Genomic DNA, 20,709 nt, shown 5'->3' with positions numbered 1-20,709 from the left:
GGCAACAGGTGGTGGCTCAAGAGATGAATTGCAACTTCTGCCCGTCACTATATGTCGCTGGCATAGATGGAGCGTGACCAGGACCGGAGTGATAACGGCGCTCGCTTTCCTTACCGCGCAGCCGTCCAGCACGGCTCGGATGTAGGGGTTGTTGTCGAAGGACATCTCCTCGTCGTTGGAGCCCAGGAAGCGAATGGCCTTGTCGTAGTTGTCGCCCTCCTGATCGTGCCAGGCCACCGACTGGTGGCAGCTGTACGTCAGGTTCTGGCGGGCGGTGGCGCTCAGCAGGCGCATGAAGGTCATCTGCACCACGCCGATGGGGTTGCCCTCGGCGTCCACGTAGGAGAGCTGGAACGGAAAGCAACAGCGGGAGCTTTTTATTTTTTATTTTTTATTTTTTTAGTCCAATTTGGGAATGTTTATAAAAAAATAATAATAATAATAATAGAAAAGCGAGACAACCAGCGTTGTGATAGAAGCAAAGATGTTGAGTAAAAAACCCGCAATACCCATTTTCATGACTTTTGTTACTTTGTGTTCCATTATTTTAAACACATAGTGACATTTGTACGACTACAGAAACCATTACATTTCGTGTGGATCTTTTGTGTGATTTAATTATTTATCATAACTGCAATTCATTTCATTAAACATCACAACATATCATACATTACCACCACCCACAATCTTTTATCGTAATTGTTCTACGACGACATTTCCCGCTAGTATTGAGTTACATTTCTTTGTTCCACAGCATACATTAAAAGCTAATATGATTTCTCTTTATGATATTTAATTGGGCGGCACGGTGGGCGACTGGTTAGAGCGTCTGCCTCACAGTTCTGAGGAGCGGGGTCCAAATCCCGACCCCGCCTGTGTGGACTTTACATGTTCTTCCCGTTCCTGGGATTTCTACAGCCACTCTGGTTTCCTCCCACATCCCAAAAACATGCATAGTAGGTTAATTGAAGACTTGAAAATTGCCCGTAGGTGTGAATGTGAGTGCGAATGGTTTGTTTGTTTGTTTGGCTGGCAACCAGTTCAGAATGTACCCCGCCTCCCGCCCGATGATAGCCGGGATAGGCTCCAGCACGCCCGCGACCCTGGTGAGGAGAACCGGCTCAGAAAATGAAATCCAGAAAAGGAAGGATGGATATTTAATTGCGGATTTTCCCATCTATCACGACAAGAACTCTGATGTGTGGACATTAACGCTTGCAGTTGCTTTACGATTAGATTTTCAACTAGTTTTGGACCACATTTGTTGGTTACCAGCGTATGTCAAAAACTGTTCCAACCGATTTATCTTTCATTTGAATGCAGATGTTTTGTGGAATTTTCCGATATATCGTGACGAAAAACTCAAGATCGCTGGATGAAAGTGAACAATACTGCCACCAACAGGACAGGTCTTTTATCGTAATGTTTATACTGGGCATTAGCCGTAACCTGATTTATCAGAACAAAAACTGATCTTTGGAAGAAAACAGACCAATCGCGCCTTCTACAAGAATTGCCGTCAGAATTGTTCTACGATCAAATTGTCCACTAGTTTTCGGCTACATTTGTTTGTTACCAGCGTACATCATAATCTGCTTCACAGTTTTGTCTTTATTACATTTCAGTGCAGATGTTTTGCTTCATTTTCCGATTTATTAGGACCAAAAAAATCGGATCCAAAATCAGAGATTATTGCCTACAGAAGAGGTCTTTTCTCAAAATGGTTGTACTGCCTCTATTATAATTGCGTTTTAGCAGTATTTAGTCAGTTCCATTTTCAGCTAGTTTTGGGCTCCAAAAACTAAAAACCAGCGTACATCGAAAATGATTGGATTTCTACCAATTTTTACATTTCGCTGTTATTCCAAGTTGCGCTTTGAGGAATTTTCTGAAAGTCGTGTTTTGGGTCAACGACCACACCAATTTGTAAATGATCAGCATTTTTCACTTAGAAACGCAAAGTTTTTCGCACATTTGAAAACAAAGTGAAATACCATAGCCGGTGTATTGCTACGGCTAATTGTATCTTTCAATGATGACTTCTGGCCTTCTCTGTTTGTCGACAGGGCAACATCATATATGTCTTGTTTGAAATAAGCTAATGATGCTAAAGAAAAAAAAAAAAAATCAGATGCCATCTTTAACCACATGGTCATTGTCTTCAAGTGAAGCAATTATCATTAGCTGTTAGCATGAAGAGCCGTTGCTCCGATTTGTATACCAACCGTGACAAATCCGTTAAGGTCCACATTGTGGCTTCGTCTTTCCCGACAAACTTACTGGGCGCATGCGGAAAGGCAGCCTTTTGTCTCCATTTCTTCTCCGTGCACTTTCATTCATTCGTGCGTCCGTTCATTCACATGCATCTCCTGAGCCACAGCGGCCTCCCGAACGTCGGACTTCGTGCCGCGTTTAATTGCGCTTCAGTGGTACATTTGAAGTTCAAATGGCCCGAACAGACACTGGAATGGTGAGAATTGGTTGAGAAATGTGGAAGTGGGAGGGAAATATGTTAAGGATCTCTTAATATAGACATTTTGGGAATGTGACGGAGAGTTTCGTACGTGTCCTGAATTAGCTGATGAGCTTTGAATTGGTTGAGGAATATGGAAGGAGGGAAATATTGAAAATATCTCTTCATTTGGAAATTTGCCTGTAAAAAAGGTGGGAATTCTGGGCTCTGAATAAGATGAACAGTTTGAAGTCGGGTACCACTGGAAGCAATTTGGAGTTTGACCACCGTGGCCCAGGTCGTCATGCTCCTTGCCCCCCTGCTTAGCGTCTGGACCCAGGAACATTACCTCTTTATCATCATCATCATCATCATAACAGCCTCAAGTGAGTGATTTTCCCAGAAGCCCCTGGGTGGCCGCTGACTGAGTGTCCTGACCCGCTCGACTCGCAACATCGCCGCCTAAAGTCCAATTTGATTTCCGTGAAGGTTGCGGAAATAACGGTTGTGTTCACGTTTGCTTGTACTGCCGCGTTCAAACAAGATGTCGGTTTACTCGGTCAGCTTACAAACAAAAGAGTTAAAATAATTAGCAAAGGGGAAATCGCACCAATAGGTTCGGTTCAGCCGCCGGAAGCACCTTGTACGGGCGTATATCTGGAATATTGAGAAGCTCTATTTGCGGTTTATGTGTTTTTCTTCTGTAACGTCCTTGATGGCGCCAAAGGCCTGGTTAACAAGTAAGTAGTAATTAGTGTAAAGGTAGCATGTTGACATGATACATATTTTACTGAGAGACCAAAATCTTTATATGTTGGGGAGGAGCTAAATTTAACTTGGAAGAGTCTTCCACCCACTGGAAGTGGCCGTTGGCACCGACTGTTAAGCCGCACCAGAACAAGCAAGTGTGTGAGCACAACATTGGAGACCTTTAGCTTGGATTCAAACGACTATTGCAATTATTAGCAACGGTGCAGCGCTAATAACGGATGCGTCCTGAGTCGGCGGCGCCAGGATATACAGCCAGTCTCTCGGGGACTTCGGACAGGGCGGCGGCAGGACCGGACGCTCCGTCCGTCCGTCCCGGTTCTGCTGTTGGACCGAAGGAGCATGCGTCTCATGCCGAGTCATGCACCCCCACCGCCGTCGTCATAACAGCAAAACAAGCCCCGTGTGCCGCGTACTCAAACACTACAACCCCAAAAAGTTTGGGATGTTGAGCTTTCGGATGAAATTTCAGGATAAAGCTGAAATGTACTATAAACCGCCGCACAGATGCATTTCATGGAACCTTCGCTAAACATTTGAATGCACATATCGAACTGGTCGATGCTTCAGTACTTTTTTGCACAACTTTCTGTTCTCTGACAGGCCTGTGAATATTCGCCATCATCCAGGTCATTTTAGTTTTCAGGGTCGCAACTGTTGGTTTTGTTCATTCCCAACGACATCCACTTGTCTACCTTTCTCCGTGTCGCTTGAAGACTCGCAATGATGAAGTACTGTTGATTAGCTGCTAGGTGTCATCTTGGTATTATGATGGCAAAATGTGAACACCAGGATTGAAAAGTCGTATGTTTTCAAGGAAAAAGGTTGTGTTTTTTATAAGATAAAACTTTTCCAGGAGAAAGCCTTCCATTTTTCAAGGAAAACGTTACTTTTGACTGCAAGAGTCACAGAAAGGAATAGAAGTGGATGTCCCTGGAAAATAAAACTGGAATGGAACTTTTCCATTTAGCTCTACGTTAAAGAACAGCAGGTTGTGCGAAACGTATTGACACATTGAACAGTTGGACAATCAAAAGCTTAGAGAAGGTCAAATTAAGTTGACCTGTAAAGGTGCGTAGTGCAAATTAGGTTGGTCCTGAAATTTCACCCGAAAGACGAAAATCCCTAACTTGTTTTGAGCAGTGTACTTCAGGTGCAGAACCATAACCATGCACGGCCCGGGGGCCCACACAATCCCAGCCTGGGCCGCAGGCGGGGGGGCCACTTACCAGGGAACCTCTCTTGTAGTGACTATACCATGTGCCTGGTGAGTCTTTGGGCCATTTTGCCATTTTGCTCTGTAAAAACCATACAACAGGCATTCAGGAAAAAGGGAGTCGGGAAGGGCCGGCTTACCAGTTTACCACGTTTGAATTCACTGAACCAGGAGCCGGGCTTCTCCTTTAACCAGGAAGTGAGTCTAGCCTGGGGGGGGGGGGGGCACGGATCGACAGGAAGGAAAAATCGTTAGTGTTGCCCACGAGGGAGAGATGATTAGTTCACCCTTTTCTCGCTCAAGCTTGTTCTCAGGGGTGATGAGGGGTGAGGGTAGCGGTCCACACCTGCCGGAATGTACCGGCGCGCCGCGGTGCCGCTTTGGCTAAAAACAAACCGCAGCTGGCAGCTAATTGCTGCTGTGAAAACTGCGGCGCACACAGAGATGAATGAAGACACCGGGGCCCGTTGGGGGATTTGCTGGAGTGCTATTTAAAGACCAGCAGACATCGATGAATCTGTCTACGTATAGTGGTTTGTAGCTCTCTATTAAAACTGTCGTCGTTGGAATTCGGCGCTAATGAGTGATGTGTCGGGACGTTAACCATCGTGGATGGAAAAAAAATTGAGGAAGATATTTGGAGATGTATCGGGAAAATAGAAGGGCCCCCATAAAATTCAAAGATAAAGTCTATACCAAAGTGGGTAGACCAGCCACGACGTGAGGATTTGAAGCAGACCCACTCAAGAAACTAGAAGAAAAGAAGCTTGATGTTATGTTGAGATGGATGTCCCGAGTGACTACAAAAGATAGAATAAGAAATGAATGCATCAGGGGGAGCAGTGAAGGTAACCCAAGTTTCAAAGAAAGTACAAGACTGAGGTGCTTTGGACATTTCATGAGGAGAACTGTCAGAAGAGAAGTGATGCAAATACGAGTAAAAGAAAAAAAAGGAGGAAGACGAAGAACCAGACGGAAAGACTGCATTGGATCAGAACTGCAAGAGAAAGACGTGGATCGATTCCATTCACGGGAACATTTAGAGGTGGCTTATACAAAATGGCAACCCTGAATAGGGAAAAGCTCGACCAAGTAATGCATCGGGCGGCGTCCATGTGACTTTCTTCTCCGATTCATCACTTTGGCTTTTTGTGGCTGATTCCGGACAGGAACGGAAGTACTCGTACTCCACACTTGAGTAGAAATACAGATGCTGGACTGCTACAAGTAGGAGGATTGAGGATTCAATTCCTTTACTTCAGTAAGAGTAAAAAGGTACAAAAGTGAAAATTGTATTTTCCACAGCAAATTCACCTACTCGCAAATGCACCTATTTGCACATTTTTTTTAATTCACTGAAAAACAAACGTAATTCACTGTTTATGTGCTCAGGCCAAAGCCTACTGAGAAGCTAGCTAGCGTTAGCCTAGTATTTTACCCCCCCCCAAAAAAATAAGCGTTCCCATAGCTTTGCTAACATCATGAACTGAGTTTAAAAACAAAAAAGCTAAATTAGCTCATGACAAGTGAAAAAAAATACACTTTAACTGGATGTTTTTTTTTTTTTTTTTCAAATTAGACAGAATTTTTGAACACCCATTTTTGGAGCCGACAACATCAAATAATTCTCTTAAATAAGGCCACGAATGCGAAATATCTTGATTCTCCAAATCTGTTTGCTTCATCGTCATTAATGCTAACCTGGTTTACGTTTTTGTTGTTGTTGTTTGTTTGTTTTTTTCCCACCTTCTAAGTTCCCAAGTTCTTAATCAATCAAGATGTCAACCGTGATTGACTATCTCTCTCTATTAACGTCTTCAAACGAAACTAGAAAAATAAGTACAGATACCTAAAACACCTACTTAAGTATTTGTACTTCCCACCACTGGACAGGAAGCGCTCGCTCAATAAAACAAAGCCTTGACAATTTCTTTTCTTCTTCACCACCTCGGCTTCATTATTCTCGGCTTAAGCAAACTGACGCTGCTCCTCTGGGGGGTTTGGGCGCGGGTGGTGGGGAGTCTTGGCGAGAGGCCTCATCAAAATGGCCGGCACGCGGCCCTCCCACCCGACAGACGGATCGCACCGCCACTCGTCAAAAAGTGGTTAAGTTGTCCCCGTCTCAATGCCGGCCTGCTTGGAAATGAATGAATGCAATGTACAAGTGAACGTTAGGAGGGGGAGATTGTTCGAATGGTAACGTCGACACCCCGCGGCCCGCCTGCACAGATGCTGCCTGTACTTTCATGGAGGCTGGTAACACATGCACCAGAGTGGAAATAATACAATTTCCTGTCAAAATCTGCGCTCCGATTATGCGTCAAGTCATATGGTTGCTAGCACCGGAGCAGTGTTACCCGCTCCGTTGAAGCCGGGGCTAAAAATAGCAACACCCCCACTCACCCCTTCAGACTTCTTGTCGGGGAAGATGCAGCTCTCGCCACCGGCTGTGAAGTTGCAGTAAACCTTGAAGGAGTCCCGGGAGCAGCCCTGGTTGGGATCGATCCAGTACTCGCCTGCGGAGCGTCAGAAGAGGCACGTGGTTATATCGCGGTTCACCTACAGCGCCCCCGATATATTTCCGATTAGACCCATCGACTTGTCTTTTCCGGAAATCCCTACGATACTGTGTCAGGGACATCTGTGGTTTATGGTGATCATTTTGTGTGGGGTTTCTAGTCTAATGACTGTACACTGGGACAAGCCGAGTCACAACAATAGTTTGTGTTGCATGTGTGCCTTTCAGGGGCGTGGCCATGTGAGTGATGTCAGGAATATGGCCGGTTAATTTTTCGCGTGACTTTCGGTTTAGGCTTGGGCGTGAGCTGTAGACGACAGCAGCTCCTGTGTGAGTGTACTCATTGTTTTTTTTTTTGTTTTTTGTTTTTTGTTCTCCCCGGCATGAAATTAACGGCAGAATTTGTTCATTGGCAACCACAGTACTCCTTTCCCACATGCGAGGGCATTACAGTAAGTACAGTATACTGTAATCTGCGATGTAGCGCGGGATCACTGTGCTTGCAAAATTCCACGTCGTTACAGCATGGGAGAAACAGACCATCTGGGAAGTCCGGGTGGCACAGCTGCAGGTCCTTGCAGGTGCGGGCAGGGTTGGCCTGGGTGCCCAGCGGGTGCTTCATCTGCTCGATCTCCAGCTTGAGCGAGTTGAGCGAGCCGAAGATCTCCTCCATGCCGTCGTCGTAGTCCTTGTAGTTGGCGTCCGCAGCCTCGTCATCCATCATCTGGCTAGCGTCGATGTTTCTGCGTGAGCGGCCCTTGGTGGAGGCCTGGAGGGGGAGTGGGTGGATGACGTCGCCTGGGGGTCCCTGTTACGGAGATAGGAAAGATTTAATCACTGAAGTAAATGTTCAAAATGTGACTTAAATTGATTTTTGATCCAGAAAAGTACATAACACATTTGATTAAGTACAGTTCAGTTGTATTTAACTTAAGTACCTTTGCAAGTGCATTTGCATTTAATCTTTGAGAACTGTTGCCAAACATTTATTTAGGTACAATTTAATTTAACTTAGCAAAGTATTTTTTGAGGTCGTACTTGGTGTATAAAGTTTGAGAACCACTGTGTAAGATCATTAAAATCATGAACCTATGGGTGGTGAAGAAGTCTTAACTTACCGGTGGGCCTGGAGTTCCAGGTGAACCAGTCTCTCCCTTTGGTCCAGTTTGACCCTAAGAAAGACCAATCAAAGGAACCCTCCATTATACTGCATTTAAAAGTATTCTGACTTCCCTTATTCCTCCAGGAACTTACAGACGAGCCTTTAGCACCTTTGGGACCGGCAGGACCCTGCGGAAACAAAGTCGATAATGTCACGATGATTTGTTCAAACGAGACTAAGTAAAGTCTGATTTGCAGAGTCTTACGGGTAATCCAGGCGGACCAAGTGGACCAAGTGGACCAGAAGGACCAGCAATGCCCTAAACAAACAAAGAGGAACCAGGAAAGTAGGATTATTTTGTTGCTTAGTTTGTTTGTCGCTCGAACATGTGGCTAACACGTTCAAAGGTTCAGGGGTTCAAATCTCGGGTTTGTGCATTTGTGGGTTTTCTCTGGGTACTCCGGTTTCAGTGCTGTGTCCACAAAAATCCCTAAACATCACCTATGGGCCCAAGCCAAAAGGACAAGATTGCAAATACAAGCAGCAGTAAAGAGTTATGGGGGGGGGGGAGGGGGGGAGGTCGGTCATCCGGAGAAGGACTCAGCATTTCAGATGCCTCCCTGATGAGATATTCGCTGACCCTGGGGCAGACTTTGGACACACTGGAGGGACTATACCTCAAAGCCGACCTGGAAACGCATCAGTATCTCCCGGTGGAGCTGGATGAGGTGACCGGAGAAAGGGAAGAAGTGGGAGGTTGGGGCTTCCCTACTTAGACTGACTGCTGCTTCTGCCGACTGGACCCAGATTAGCGGAAGAAAACCAATGGCTGGATGTACACTATTTGTGGGAGACTCGGAGTCCTGAAGCGAATAGTTTAAACCGTAAGTATGTCACAAAGTATGATTTCGACACATTTTCATTCCAACTCATCTTACAACAGAAGCCTTAGAAATAAATGGCTTACAGCTTGAGTTTCACCCTAGTTTTTGAATGGCTAACATAGACGTCACCCTGTCGAGAACCACCTTGCTTGACGATAAATGGGCCCGGCCCCCCTGCACCTCCGAGAAGACTTTTTTGTTTTACTCACATTGTCTCCTTTGGGACCAGAAGTTCCCGCCGGACCGGGAAGACCCCTGTCACCCTTTTCTCCCTGCTCTCCCGGTGGTCCAATAAGACCGATGAGACCCGGGTGGCCCTGAAGAGAGAGCACACAGCTAGTCAATAACACACTAGCACAGACATTGGCACCATCGTACATCTAACTGGCAGCTGGTGCTCTAATGGTTTCATGGCTGCGGGCAAAGCACACAGCTGATCAATCGGCCAGGAAACTAGTCCATTAGTCTTTTCTGTTATAGTTCGTGACCTCACCTTCTCTCCCTTGATACCAGAGTCTCCTTTCAAACCAGGTAAGCCCGGAGGACCCTGTAATTTTACAGGGAGTAAAAGTCCGATTAGTATCTGGGTCACACACCCAAACAACACACTGTCAAAGTTAAACTCACCATCGGCCCGGGAGGTCCATCGGGACCAGGGGCGCCGGGTAGACCTTGCTCCCCCTGGGCACAAATAACAAGCAGTGATTTTGGGCTCACGGGAAAACAGAATCTCGTTTTCCGCAGAACTAAAACTTACGACAGGGCCAGGGATTCCCCTCAGACCTTCAGAACCAGGTTTACCAGGTGATCCTTGAGGTCCAACGGGACCGGTCTTCCCTTGAGGACCTTCCAAGCCGGACTCTCCCTTTTGGCACAAACACAAAATCACACACAGAAATGATTTTAGCTTCAGTTCAGGCGGCTCAACGTTAACGTTGACCATCAATAATTACAATTCATCAGTTTACAGCCGCCTGGACTAAATTCAAGGTCAGGAATTGTCGTTGTTTTTATGCATTTCTCAACACTTGTTGGAAAGTTTTTTTTTTTAATGCATTGTACATTTTAAACTGATGCTTTTGGTTTCCCTTTTACCTTGGTTCCCTTCTCCCCTTGTCTTCCCTCCGGTCCCGTCACTCCAGGTGGTCCCTGTTTGGGAAAACATGGCATGATTGTTGTCCTGGAATATGACGGTAGCTAGAACAATGGCACGGGAGGAGAGTACTCACTCTCTTTCCTGGTGGTCCAGAGGGACCTGACTCTCCAGTGGGTCCAGGGGAACCCTAGTTGGTAATGTTATAATGTGAAAAATGTAACATTATACGATGTAGAAAAGGATGTCAGTGGACTTTTTAAATAATCACGGCACACTTACAGCCTGACCGGCTTCTCCGTCGTCGCCCTTGTCACCAGGTGGGCCATCTAAGCCCTGCACAAGACATCCAATGCCCAACCGTTTAGTCACGCACCCCAAAATAAGTTCGGAGTTTGCTCAGTCACAGTTGAATTGTTATACGTACAGCTACACCGGGCTCTCCGGGGGGACCTGGATCACCAGGGAAACCGCTCGGACCCTGAAAGTCGACACAGTCACTTTAAAGCATTTTTCGATACCGACTGTGATGAGATGAGTCCAGATGGGAACTTACAGGGCTTCCTTTGGGACCGTCATCTCCAGCGGGACCCTTGGGTCCGGGTGGTCCAGCAGTACCAGCTGGACCGGCCTCTCCCTTCTCTCCTCGCTCTCCTCTCGGACCCTGGGGTCATGCAAACGCAAATGAATATTTAGTGTAATAAAGAGCCTAACAGGAGGTAAAGGGGCTCCAATGATGATGTGATGAAACCTTATGCTCCCAGCGTTGATGTCATTGGCAAAGTTACTCACCGGTGGACCGCCGTCTCCCTGAAGACCCGGCTCTCCGGTCTCACCAGCGTCTCCCTGGATAGAGAGAGACGGGCATTTCAGGAGATTTGTCGACGATGGCATTAAAAAAAACAAAACGGTAACATTAAATCTGTCGCAAAGTGGTTTCTGGAGAGAATTAATAATGCCAACCCTTGTGGTATGATCCACTAGCTCACCGTACAATGAAGCCTATCTCCATTTTTATGAATGATGACCGTATCTTGTGGCTTCAGATCCCCTCTGGGCCTGACTGCTCCTCATCTGCTGACAACAGCCCAAGTGCCAGCATGACTGACAGCTACTCAGTACTGTTATTATGCTGATGTTCTGCCTCGTAAAAGTGCCATTTCGGCGGAAGTGTCACTAGCCCAAAGAGATGTGAGAGCGTGGGGTTGTCATTTTGAAACGGAGATCTGATTGGGCGATTAGAGGCCTGTAACAGCTTTTTCCCGTGTATTAATGGCACAAAGTAAATTTTCCTTGACAAACCCCTTTAATCATTTTCATTTTTCAGTATCACGTCCCTGTGTAAATTTTGTGGTATGAACCCGGCCCGGCAAATTTTCCGTCATTTGAGGTAGTAACAAGCCCCTTTGGCATTGCCTGTAAAACCCGTTTTTTTTTTTTTCCCCCCCCGTGATGTTGTTCTGTATAATCATCATCAGAACGGCGGGTGAAGTCGACACCTTCCATCTCCGGCAGTAGAAACAAAGATTGAATTAGGCAATTTTCTGCCTTTGGCAGTAGTAACAAACCTATTTTATAAAGACTGTAAGCGTCAACTTTGAAGAATCAGCTAGTACATGTCTTTCACTGTTATTTTGAATGTTGTTAAGGGAAAAACTCCACCAGCAGCCACTGCCACCTACAGGACTGGAGGGGTATCATTATCATCTTCATTAGTTTGAAACTTGTCTGTTTCTTTCTTCGCTTCTCTAACAGAAACGCCATTGGCATTGCCATTGGCATTGCGGTCCAGCCTTTTGCGGAGGTTTACCGTCAACTGACTTACGGCATTAATGAACGCATTCGTCACCCCGACAGATGAGAGTTGTTTGTCGTACTGACAGAGCGGCCATGCAACCTGTTTGCACACAACAGTCTCCTCTTAAATCAAATAAACTCGAGTGACGCGGCGCTCGCCTGTTTGCAATTCTCATGCCCGTCTGGGGAAAGAAAGAAAGGACAAAGAACGGAAAGTGCCATTTGCCACAATCCATCTCCGCAAATGGAGCAGAATTGTGAGACTGCCACGAGGTAGAAACTTGCCAGATTCCCAGGAGAGGAAGAAGCTCCCTGAGATGTACAAAAAAGTGCAAATACGCCATAGGAGTAAAAAGTGCGGGAGGCAAAGTAAGCAAACAACAACAAAAGAAGCAAGGCTTACTTTCTCGCCAACAGCACCGGGGTTCCCAATACCACCAGGAGGTCCCTGAGGTCCGTCGGCACCAGGGGGTCCGGAGGGGCCTCTTGGTCCAGGCGGGCCGGGTGGACCCTTAAAGAAAATTATGTTTCAACAATGTGAAAAATCGTGACATAAATCCTGAAAACAGTGAGCCCTCGCTGAAGAGCGGTTCATCGTTCGCACACCCCCTGCGATAAGCAGATTTTCAAGCGATCGTTTATCGAAATGCCAGGCAGCGCTGAGCTCGACTGGAGGAGATGCCGTGTCATTAAGTAGAGAAGGTCTTGACTGGAACTAATCTCCAGTAATAGTCGTTGTTTCCACAGTGCAGAGAACATGCTGTATATGCCTGTGAGTAATATGCTCTGTATGTATTGTTGCTCCGTGAGCGTTAAAGTAGCAGTTTTTTTTTTAAAGCTTTACAATTACCGTAACATCTATGCTCATTTCTGTTAGCACATCTACGAAGTTTCACATTATATGTTGGCATTTACCTAGTGTTTTGTTAGACAAAATATTTTTTTTTTCCAAATTACGTTGTGTCAAATTATTTTTTGTGGTACGTGTCAATTTTCCAGTAAACTCCAAATGGGAGGGAGAAATGAACACGCTATTTGGAGAACTGCGCAAGCGAGAGTTTTCTTTACCCCCGCAAAGCGTTGTTATACGATCGTTTCCCATTTCTTGACAGTGAGAGAGTGAGAACAGGCGCTAAGGAATACTTTAAAAAGTGTGTTTTAATAAGGTGAAGTGTATTTTATTAAGTGTAAATGTGTTCAAGGGGAGGGTTCAAACTATTTAAGAAAATCTGTACCGAGCATTTCCAGCAATCGCAGGTGGGTCTTGACCGTATCCTTCGCAATGAACAGGGGTTGACTGTCTAGCATATTGAGGTCTTGTTTCTCACTTACCATCTGACCAACATCGCCTGTTTCTCCTTTTTCGCCAGGTGGACCGGGCAAGCCCTGCGGAAAACAAGAGATACGTCAATCAATCAGAGTGCTGCGGGGAAAATCACCTCCACAGATTTACACTTTTTCTTACTTGCAGCCCAACTGGGCCCGGGGGTCCGGGGAAGCCTCTGGATCCTTCGTCTCCCTTCTGGCCAAACAGACCCTGCTGACCTCTGGGACCGGGCTCGCCATCTGCTCCCTGTATACCCAACATAGATCAACAGGTCAATTGCCAGTTGAACACAAAAGCGCAGCGTTAAATTTAAGACACTCACAGCAGGACCGGGCGCTCCCACGGGCCCTTGTGGTCCGGTGGGGCCAGGAGGACCCTGTCGATTTGAAGGGACGTGTTAATTTGATGCTAATTGACGATTAAATACAGAGTTAAAGATCAGATGAACTCACATGTTCGCCTTTGTCACCTTTGCTTCCTTTCTGGCCGGGTTCTCCGAGCTCTCCCTGACAAACAAAGACAATGACAGCTATTACAAATGTTAAGTCGAGCCGAATAGTTTTGCGGATGAAATGAACGCAGAGACGAAAACCTTTTAGAGACCTTATTTCATCAGGGAAAAAGAAGGTGACAGAAATACCCCACCTTGTCTCCGTCCTCTCCGGGTGGTCCGGGGGGTCCCCCGGGTCCTGGCAGACCCACCGGTCCCTGAATACCATCTCTTCCAGCTGGCCCTTGAGGTCCTTTCTCTCCCTAAGAACAATTTCAGACACAGCATCAGGACTCAAGATTCAGAATGGGTGTAACAAGGCTTACTGCCTGTAGAAGTCGACTCTTTTCTGTCGCTGTTCCGTATAAACGCCGTCGACATGAAAAATTCCCGGCTAGACTTAATATGGGTGATATTAAGTCGACCCGGCAATTTTCCATCTTTGGCTTCCGATGCAGATTCAGTAGTAACGAGGGCCTTGCAGACTGCCGGGTAAACGGCAGCATTTTGGGGGAAAAAAATCTTCGCCTTCTGTGGTAGTAACAAGCCCCTTCAGCACCCACGTGGAATTGGGGGGGATGAAGTCAGACCTACAGTCTTCCACCTTGAGAGTTATTACGGCCCACTTTCATACCTCCTGTAAAAGTAGACTTATTTATTTTCCACCAACATGGAATTGGGGTGGATGTCACCCTGGCAATTTTCTGCCTCTGCAGGTAGTAACAAACCCCTTGACCATTCCCTATAAAAGCAAGCTTCAGGACTCATTTGGTATCTGGGACTCAAGACTTCCTTACCGGTCCGCCTTTCTCTCCTGCGGGGCCCGGAGGTCCCTGGGGGCCGGGGCGTCCGGGCAGGCCTGTGGGTCCGCCAGGGCCAGCAGGACCACGTTCGCCGGGAGAACCCTGTAACACAAAGTACGGACAATAAGTTCTGTTCTTGACAGTGTTGAGTTTTGCTTCAAACAAAGAGATCAAATGTTTAAAACATGGCAAAGTAAAACTAGCATCGGGACATTACCTGGTTAATTTTGCTGAATTAATTTGAGAGAAACTAAAAATGATGCCATTAATTGCATTGAAACCAAGTATCGACAATCAGTTTTGTTCTTGTCAGTGTCAAGTTATCGCTCTTCATCCAAAGTAATCCAAAAGATACAAACTCAGTATAATAAAACGAGCGTCAGCACTTTACTTTCATTTTTGCTTCATTCATTTCCAGAAAACTAAACATAACAAATCTAATCACATTAAAACAAAGTATCAACAGTCAGTTCCATTCTTGTCAGTCTCCAGTGTTCGCGCCACATCCAAAACAAGCCAAATGGTAAAAAGAAAGCGTCTGCACTTTAACATGTTCATCTTGCTTGCCTAATTTCAGACAAACTAAAAACAATGCATTTAAGTGCATGAACACAAAGTATCGATGGGCAGTTCTGTTCTTGTCGGTATCAAGTGTTGTTCTTTAACCATAAAAGGATAGCAGACTAAAGTGTACGCTCAAAATCTGAAATGAAGTACAGACTGAGGTCAGGTTGCAGTGGTACTTACAGCTGGTCCGGGTGGGCCGTGAGGACCCTCGTTGCCTTTCAGACCGTGAGCCCCCTGTGAACAAAAGCGGAGGTTTCAGACCACAGCACGGCTCTTTAGCTTTCGCCTTCCATATGTTTGTTTCGGGCTCGATGTGGAAGTAGGAGCAGATTACATAATAAGCAAGACTTTGTGCGTGGAGTTCTGAACAAACAAGGCAGGGTCACGTCGTCGTTCTTCTCGAGCCCACGCAAGGTCTCGCCGGGCTTTTGATAGCCCACGAGCGTTATGCAACGACAACGCAGAAAGAAGATCGTACTGACCACAGGGCCGGGCAGGCCTCGTTCGCCGGGGAAGCCTCGCGGGCCGGGTGGGCCGTCCTTTCCGGCTGGGCCAGAGGGTCCTGGGTCGCCCTGCGGGGGGGGGGGGGGGAACAATACCATGAGGCCCTCAAGCGAACACTCTGGCAATCTTAGCCGCCTTTTTTAGGCAAAGTACGAGCCGTTCTTCAATCCGGCCCACCAGGGAATTTACAGTACATCAAGAGTCCACTTTTGTGTTCCTAATAATGCATTACACTTATGTATTTATTCATTTTTTAAATTCATGTATCTAACTAAATACTTGATTACCATTTTATAAATACATTTTTAATTCAAAAAATTGTTACTTGCTTTGTTGTAAATATATTTTTTTTCATAGTAAAATAAACCATTTCAAATACTCCATACTTAAGTTTTTTATATTTTTACATTTGATTAAATAATTGGCTTTGTAATTTTTTCACTAAGTCAAATGTTTATTTTATGCATGCTTTTTTTTAATTAAATCATTTGTTTGTGGGTGTAATTATAATTAGCACATTGCTATTTTTAATGGTATTGCAACAGTAAGTTTAAAATGAATTAAGCAATTATGCAATGAGGTGAACAATATTTCGGCTACGACCATTTTTGTGATCCGATTACGCCGCGTCGACGTGCGATTTTTGGCCTGTTTGAGGATTCACCTTAGCGCCTTCCTTCCCGGCAGCTCCGGGGAGACCCTGCTCACCGGGTGGACCTGGGGGTCCTGGGTGGCCACGATCTCCCATTTGTCCAGTCTCGCCGGTTGGTCCCTGCAAAATCACAGTCACAAGAAATGGTTGACTCCTTATTACATTTTTATGACAACTAATAGCATCAAAATATTAAATAGTCCGTTTTATATTGGCCCTGGAACAGATTATTTCGATTTCTCTTTTGTCAAGGAGGAAAACTGTTTCAAAATCCCAACAGATGGGATTCATTTCAACTTGGAAGGTTCCGTCGTCTAAAGAGCACGCACTCACCTGGGGTCCGACCACGCCTGGAGGACCAGGAGGGCCGGTCTTTCCTTGGAATCCCTGCGTGTCGCATACGAAGACAAAGTATAATAAAAGAAGTTGTCGTATGACTCGTCTGACCAAGTGAAAAAAGGATAGACGACTGATTTTATAGACGACCACTCACAGTCTCTCCTCTCTGTCCGGGGTGTCCGGGAAGTCCGTCTTTCCCGGCAGGCCCCTGAGGAACCGCACAAAGACAAACATTACGCTACACTGAGTGGACGGATTGAGAGCGGCCCTTGTAATATTGTTATTGCATTTGCAACAACAACAAAACTCATCAAGGCACATTATGTGTAGAATATTAATAGATTTTTGTCTTTAGTGGATTACGAAATACAGCCGTAATGTAACAATGTGGAAAAGGTGTACTGTACTGTAATATTCATTTTATTATGGGGAATTATGTGAAGAATTTTCCAGTTTTTCTTTAATTCAATAGATTTTTCCAAATATCGTTTTAATGTGTAAACAGTAAGAAAAAAAGTTATATTTTTGAATACTTGTGCACATATACCGGTAATATTTTTATTTTTTATTTTTAAAATTTTGATGGCATTTTCTTTACTTGGTCCTCAGAAGGCATTATGTTTAAAATTTTACAGGACTTTTATTTTTTTCAAATTCAAATGATGGCTGTAATGTAAGCGAAAGCGAGTGAGTGAAAATAATATTTGTATATTTTCATAAAATTTGCAAATATTTATTTGAAAAAAATCCTCACTTTTCTCAATTATGTTTCTCGTGTGAATAATTATGTCACAAAAAAATCTAATATATGTATTTTAAATATAGCTGGAACGGAATGCGGAAAAAGTGAAGGGGTAAATAGTTGTGTAATTATGTATGTATACGAAAATATTTTTGTTCACTTGTCAATGGAGCGGCATTATCTGTGGAATTTTATTTTTTAATTTTTTAAAAATTCTATTCCATTTCAAAATACTGTTGCAACATAAGATGTGGAAGCAGTGAAGGGGTGTTTAGTTGTGCACTTTTACAGAGTTAGGTTTTGACGTTTGTTACATTTTCACACATTTCCAAAAAAGTTTTTACTTGGTAATCAGAGGCATCGTGTGTGCGCGTGTATAGAAGTTTAGAGGGACTTTTAAAATGTCGACTCAATTTTCCAAATACGGCTTTAACAGCATAAAAAAGGTGGGTACTTGTTTACATTTTATAGTTGTTGCTTTTTATGTTATGAAATGTCAACAACAAAAACAACTTGTCTACTGATGGGGCATATTGCGAAGAATTGAAAGGGAATTTGTATCCAATTTGGAATACCGCTGTAACGGAACAAAATGTGGAAAACGTGACGGGGGTGAAAACGTACAGGTGGGCCCTTCGGTCCTGGGAATCCAGTTGGTCCCTGAGGTCCTGGCAGACCCTGACACACGAACATCAGTGTTTATTAATCAAATTCATTCAATTATTAATTTAAGAGCTTGGAGGTCACCTACCCTCTCGCCGAGAGGTCCTGGTGGTCCGTCTGTCCCTGAGGTGCCCTGCAGAAAGAAAGAGACCGTGGGTTGAATTTCCCACCATTATGAGTGAAATAAAATGACTATAATGAGTATAATAAAAGATGTCCATTTAAGCGTAGATTTGACATTTTAAAGTGAAAGTTTCACGCACTTTTGGACCAGCTTTTCCAGTGGGTCCCCTTGGTCCTCTCTCACCTCGAGGGCCCTGCGGACAACGAGGAAGGGTTACATACCATGCGTGGCAAGACCGTCAGAGTTTGAGTCGTCCGAGGTGGCAAGATGGCCATCTGTCAGCGTCACGACACTCACTGTCGGTCCTCGCTGGCCACGCGGTCCCGGCTTTCCCGCCGTTCCCTGCGGACCCAAAAGGAAGATTCGTCATTCTTTCTCATTCGGATTACGGAATTATTTCCTGAGAAATTTACGACAATGAAAGAGCAAAATAACACGGATAATGTATACTTAATGTTACTTGCTACGCTATGTTACGTTATGCGTTACACAAGAGTTGCACATACCCGAGTTCCTTTCTCTCCATTAGCACCAGGGAAGCCTTGGAAGCCTTGCGATCCCTGTGTGGAAAAGCAAGAAACGTGTGTTCTCACTCACTATGATACAAAAATGTAGAAAAAATAGCACGATTTTGTTTCATGTCCATAGATATTTTAAATGCACTGATGACCCTGAGGCAAATTTTGCCAAATAGAAACAGAAAGAAGGTCATTCCCAGGCACAATAACTTTTAACGATTTATTTTCTGGTTTCTCTTATTGATTTATTTATTTTTATTGAATCTTGAATGTAAAATCAGAAAGGGCAGAAATCTTACGCCTTTGCCAAGGCCAAACTATGAGCAAAAAAAATGTAGATTGTCGTATGTGCGATAGTTGGCAAACAACTTCCTGGTTCATGGAGGATGGCTGGTACCATTTTGATTCGGGGTGGGGGTGGTTGGACACTTCCATTGATGCCATTGTGACTCAATGCCTTGTCCAGATCCCCACCAAAATGTCATGGCTTCTTCTTTTTATGACAAGTCATATGCTTTCTCACAATTTACTGTTTTAGTTGAATACAAAGTTAGCGAAAAGACTGACACAGTGGATTTTTGTCTTCAAAGTGAAGAACTACGAATTTGTGTTACCTTTGGTCCTTGTCTTCCTGGGTATCCGGGCAAGCCGGGCACTCCGAGTTTACCCTGTGACAAGATATACACATCTGAGTGAAGATGTAGACTGCTACGTTAGCTTGATGCGCTAGCTACATGACCGTGACCAATTCTTACCTTCTCGCCAGATGGGCCAAGGGGACCGGAGTCTCCGGGGAGACCCGAGCGACCCTTGGGCCCCTCGGGACCGTCTTCTCCTCTGGGTCCCGCCGGTCCAAACTCGCCCTAAGTGGTGAGGACATGAATAAGCGTTAGCATGAATGCGACAAATGTTACCATTGGTGCTAAGGGAAATAGGGTAAAAAATGTTAACATATTTTCGGGGCAGATTTTAAGTTGGATTTTGCCTCGAATCTTTCATATTGATTGGCTTGTTATCTCGAGGAACTGAAGGAAACTCTCCAGGGTTTTGAGGGGTTAGTAGTGCTATTGATTTCTTTGTAGTAAGGTTGGGTGGACTACAAGGCCTGTTTGAGGATTCACTCAAGGACTACGACTCACAGTTAAAGGCAAATGATTCAACGTAAAAGACCACAACTCAACAAAATAAGCTACGAACCACAAGTAAAGGTGAGAAGCCAAGGTTATGACTCAAGCTTAAAGGCTACGACTTAACATAAGGGCTACGACCCAAGGTTACAACTGAAGGTTTAAGACTGTGAATCAAAGCTAAAGGCTGCAACGCCTTGTGAAAGACCGCGACTCAACTTAAAGGCTATGGGCTCTAGTTTCGTGACTCGCACAAAGGTGGGCTAGACCCGGTTTTGGTAATTTTGTGAACCGGCGTACCGGCAGCACATTTAGAAGTGGGACGTCTGCGCTGGTGTGGGTGTCATCACAGCAGACTGCAATTCTGTCCAATCGAAGCAGCTCCTCTCATTTCCTTTAAAAGCGACGCAATAGTCTCACACGGAGACGTCTCCACACGTGGAAGAGGACGCAATGATCCATGTGTGACTGGAGCATTAAACGTTAGCGGGTACCCTTATTAAATACAGAATGAGCTGGTGAAAACTGCTGGCGACTCAAATATTTCCGCAGACCTCACTTATCTATATCCCCTCCAACGATCGTTCGATTCAAGGCTACGAGTCGTCATAATAGACTACAACTCAAGGTTATGACTCAAGGTCAACGCCTACTGCTACGACTGACGGTTAAAAGGCCAGGACTCAAGGTTATGAGTCACAGTTCAAAGTTACGAATCAAGTTTAAAGCCTATAACTCAAGGATAAAGGGTACGACTCAAAGTTAAAGGCTCTCACTCAACGTGAAAGGCTACGACTCAAGGTTAAAAGCTACAACTCAAGGTTAGGACTCAAGGTTGAAGGCGACAAGTCAAGTCAAAGGACCCAAGGTTAGATCCAACGACAGACAGTTAAAGGCTACGGCTCAATGTAAAAGACTTCGACTCAAAGTGAAAGGTTACGAGTCGAGTTTACAACTCAAGTTTGAAGGCTATGACTCTAGGTTATGGCTCAATGTTAAAGCCTACCAATGACAGTTAAAGGC

The 20,709-nt window shown here is 45.0% G+C and overlaps 1 protein-coding gene across 3 annotated transcripts in view; it reads right to left on the bottom strand.

Annotated features, from left to right (window-relative positions):
• Nucleotides 1-20,709, bottom strand: part of col5a1 (procollagen, type V, alpha 1) — a 75,111-nt gene that overhangs the window by 1,924 nt on the left and 52,478 nt on the right. The window contains exons 31-66 of one of the 3 annotated variants that reach the window (XM_061747913.1): nt 19,315-19,422; nt 19,174-19,227; nt 18,548-18,601; nt 18,339-18,383; nt 18,181-18,234; nt 18,006-18,050; nt 17,879-17,932; nt 16,667-16,720; nt 16,507-16,560; nt 16,186-16,293; nt 15,500-15,589; nt 15,198-15,251; nt 14,445-14,552; nt 13,803-13,910; nt 13,610-13,663; nt 13,480-13,533; nt 13,296-13,403; nt 13,163-13,216; nt 12,234-12,341; nt 10,826-10,879; nt 10,590-10,697; nt 10,461-10,514; nt 10,316-10,369; nt 10,170-10,223; nt 10,036-10,089; nt 9,698-9,805; nt 9,568-9,621; nt 9,434-9,487; nt 9,150-9,257; nt 8,322-8,375; nt 8,209-8,244; nt 8,073-8,126; nt 7,495-7,762; nt 6,840-6,952; nt 4,450-4,518; nt 115-348 (exon numbers count right to left, since the gene is read on the bottom strand). In XM_061747913.1, the coding sequence (XP_061603897.1) occupies nt 115-348; nt 4,450-4,518; nt 6,840-6,952; nt 7,495-7,762; nt 8,073-8,126; nt 8,209-8,244; nt 8,322-8,375; nt 9,150-9,257; nt 9,434-9,487; nt 9,568-9,621; nt 9,698-9,805; nt 10,036-10,089; nt 10,170-10,223; nt 10,316-10,369; nt 10,461-10,514; nt 10,590-10,697; nt 10,826-10,879; nt 12,234-12,341; nt 13,163-13,216; nt 13,296-13,403; nt 13,480-13,533; nt 13,610-13,663; nt 13,803-13,910; nt 14,445-14,552; nt 15,198-15,251; nt 15,500-15,589; nt 16,186-16,293; nt 16,507-16,560; nt 16,667-16,720; nt 17,879-17,932; nt 18,006-18,050; nt 18,181-18,234; nt 18,339-18,383; nt 18,548-18,601; nt 19,174-19,227; nt 19,315-19,422 (2,898 nt within the window). Of the gene's footprint in view, nt 1-114; nt 349-4,449; nt 4,519-4,576; nt 4,646-6,839; nt 6,953-7,494; nt 7,763-8,072; nt 8,127-8,208; nt 8,245-8,321; nt 8,376-9,149; nt 9,258-9,433; nt 9,488-9,567; nt 9,622-9,697; nt 9,806-10,035; nt 10,090-10,169; nt 10,224-10,315; nt 10,370-10,460; nt 10,515-10,589; nt 10,698-10,825; nt 10,880-12,233; nt 12,342-13,162; nt 13,217-13,295; nt 13,404-13,479; nt 13,534-13,609; nt 13,664-13,802; nt 13,911-14,444; nt 14,553-15,197; nt 15,252-15,499; nt 15,590-16,185; nt 16,294-16,506; nt 16,561-16,666; nt 16,721-17,878; nt 17,933-18,005; nt 18,051-18,180; nt 18,235-18,338; nt 18,384-18,547; nt 18,602-19,173; nt 19,228-19,314; nt 19,423-20,709 lie in introns of all 3 variants that reach the window. The other 2 variants (XM_061747912.1, XM_061747914.1) reach the window with 2 other exon arrangements.

Source organism: Phyllopteryx taeniolatus, chromosome 15, assembly GCF_024500385.1.
Source record: "Phyllopteryx taeniolatus isolate TA_2022b chromosome 15, UOR_Ptae_1.2, whole genome shotgun sequence".
Classification (NCBI taxonomy): Eukaryota; Metazoa; Chordata; class Actinopteri; order Syngnathiformes; family Syngnathidae; genus Phyllopteryx; species Phyllopteryx taeniolatus.
This window is presented reverse-complemented; position numbering and strand designations above follow the sequence as displayed.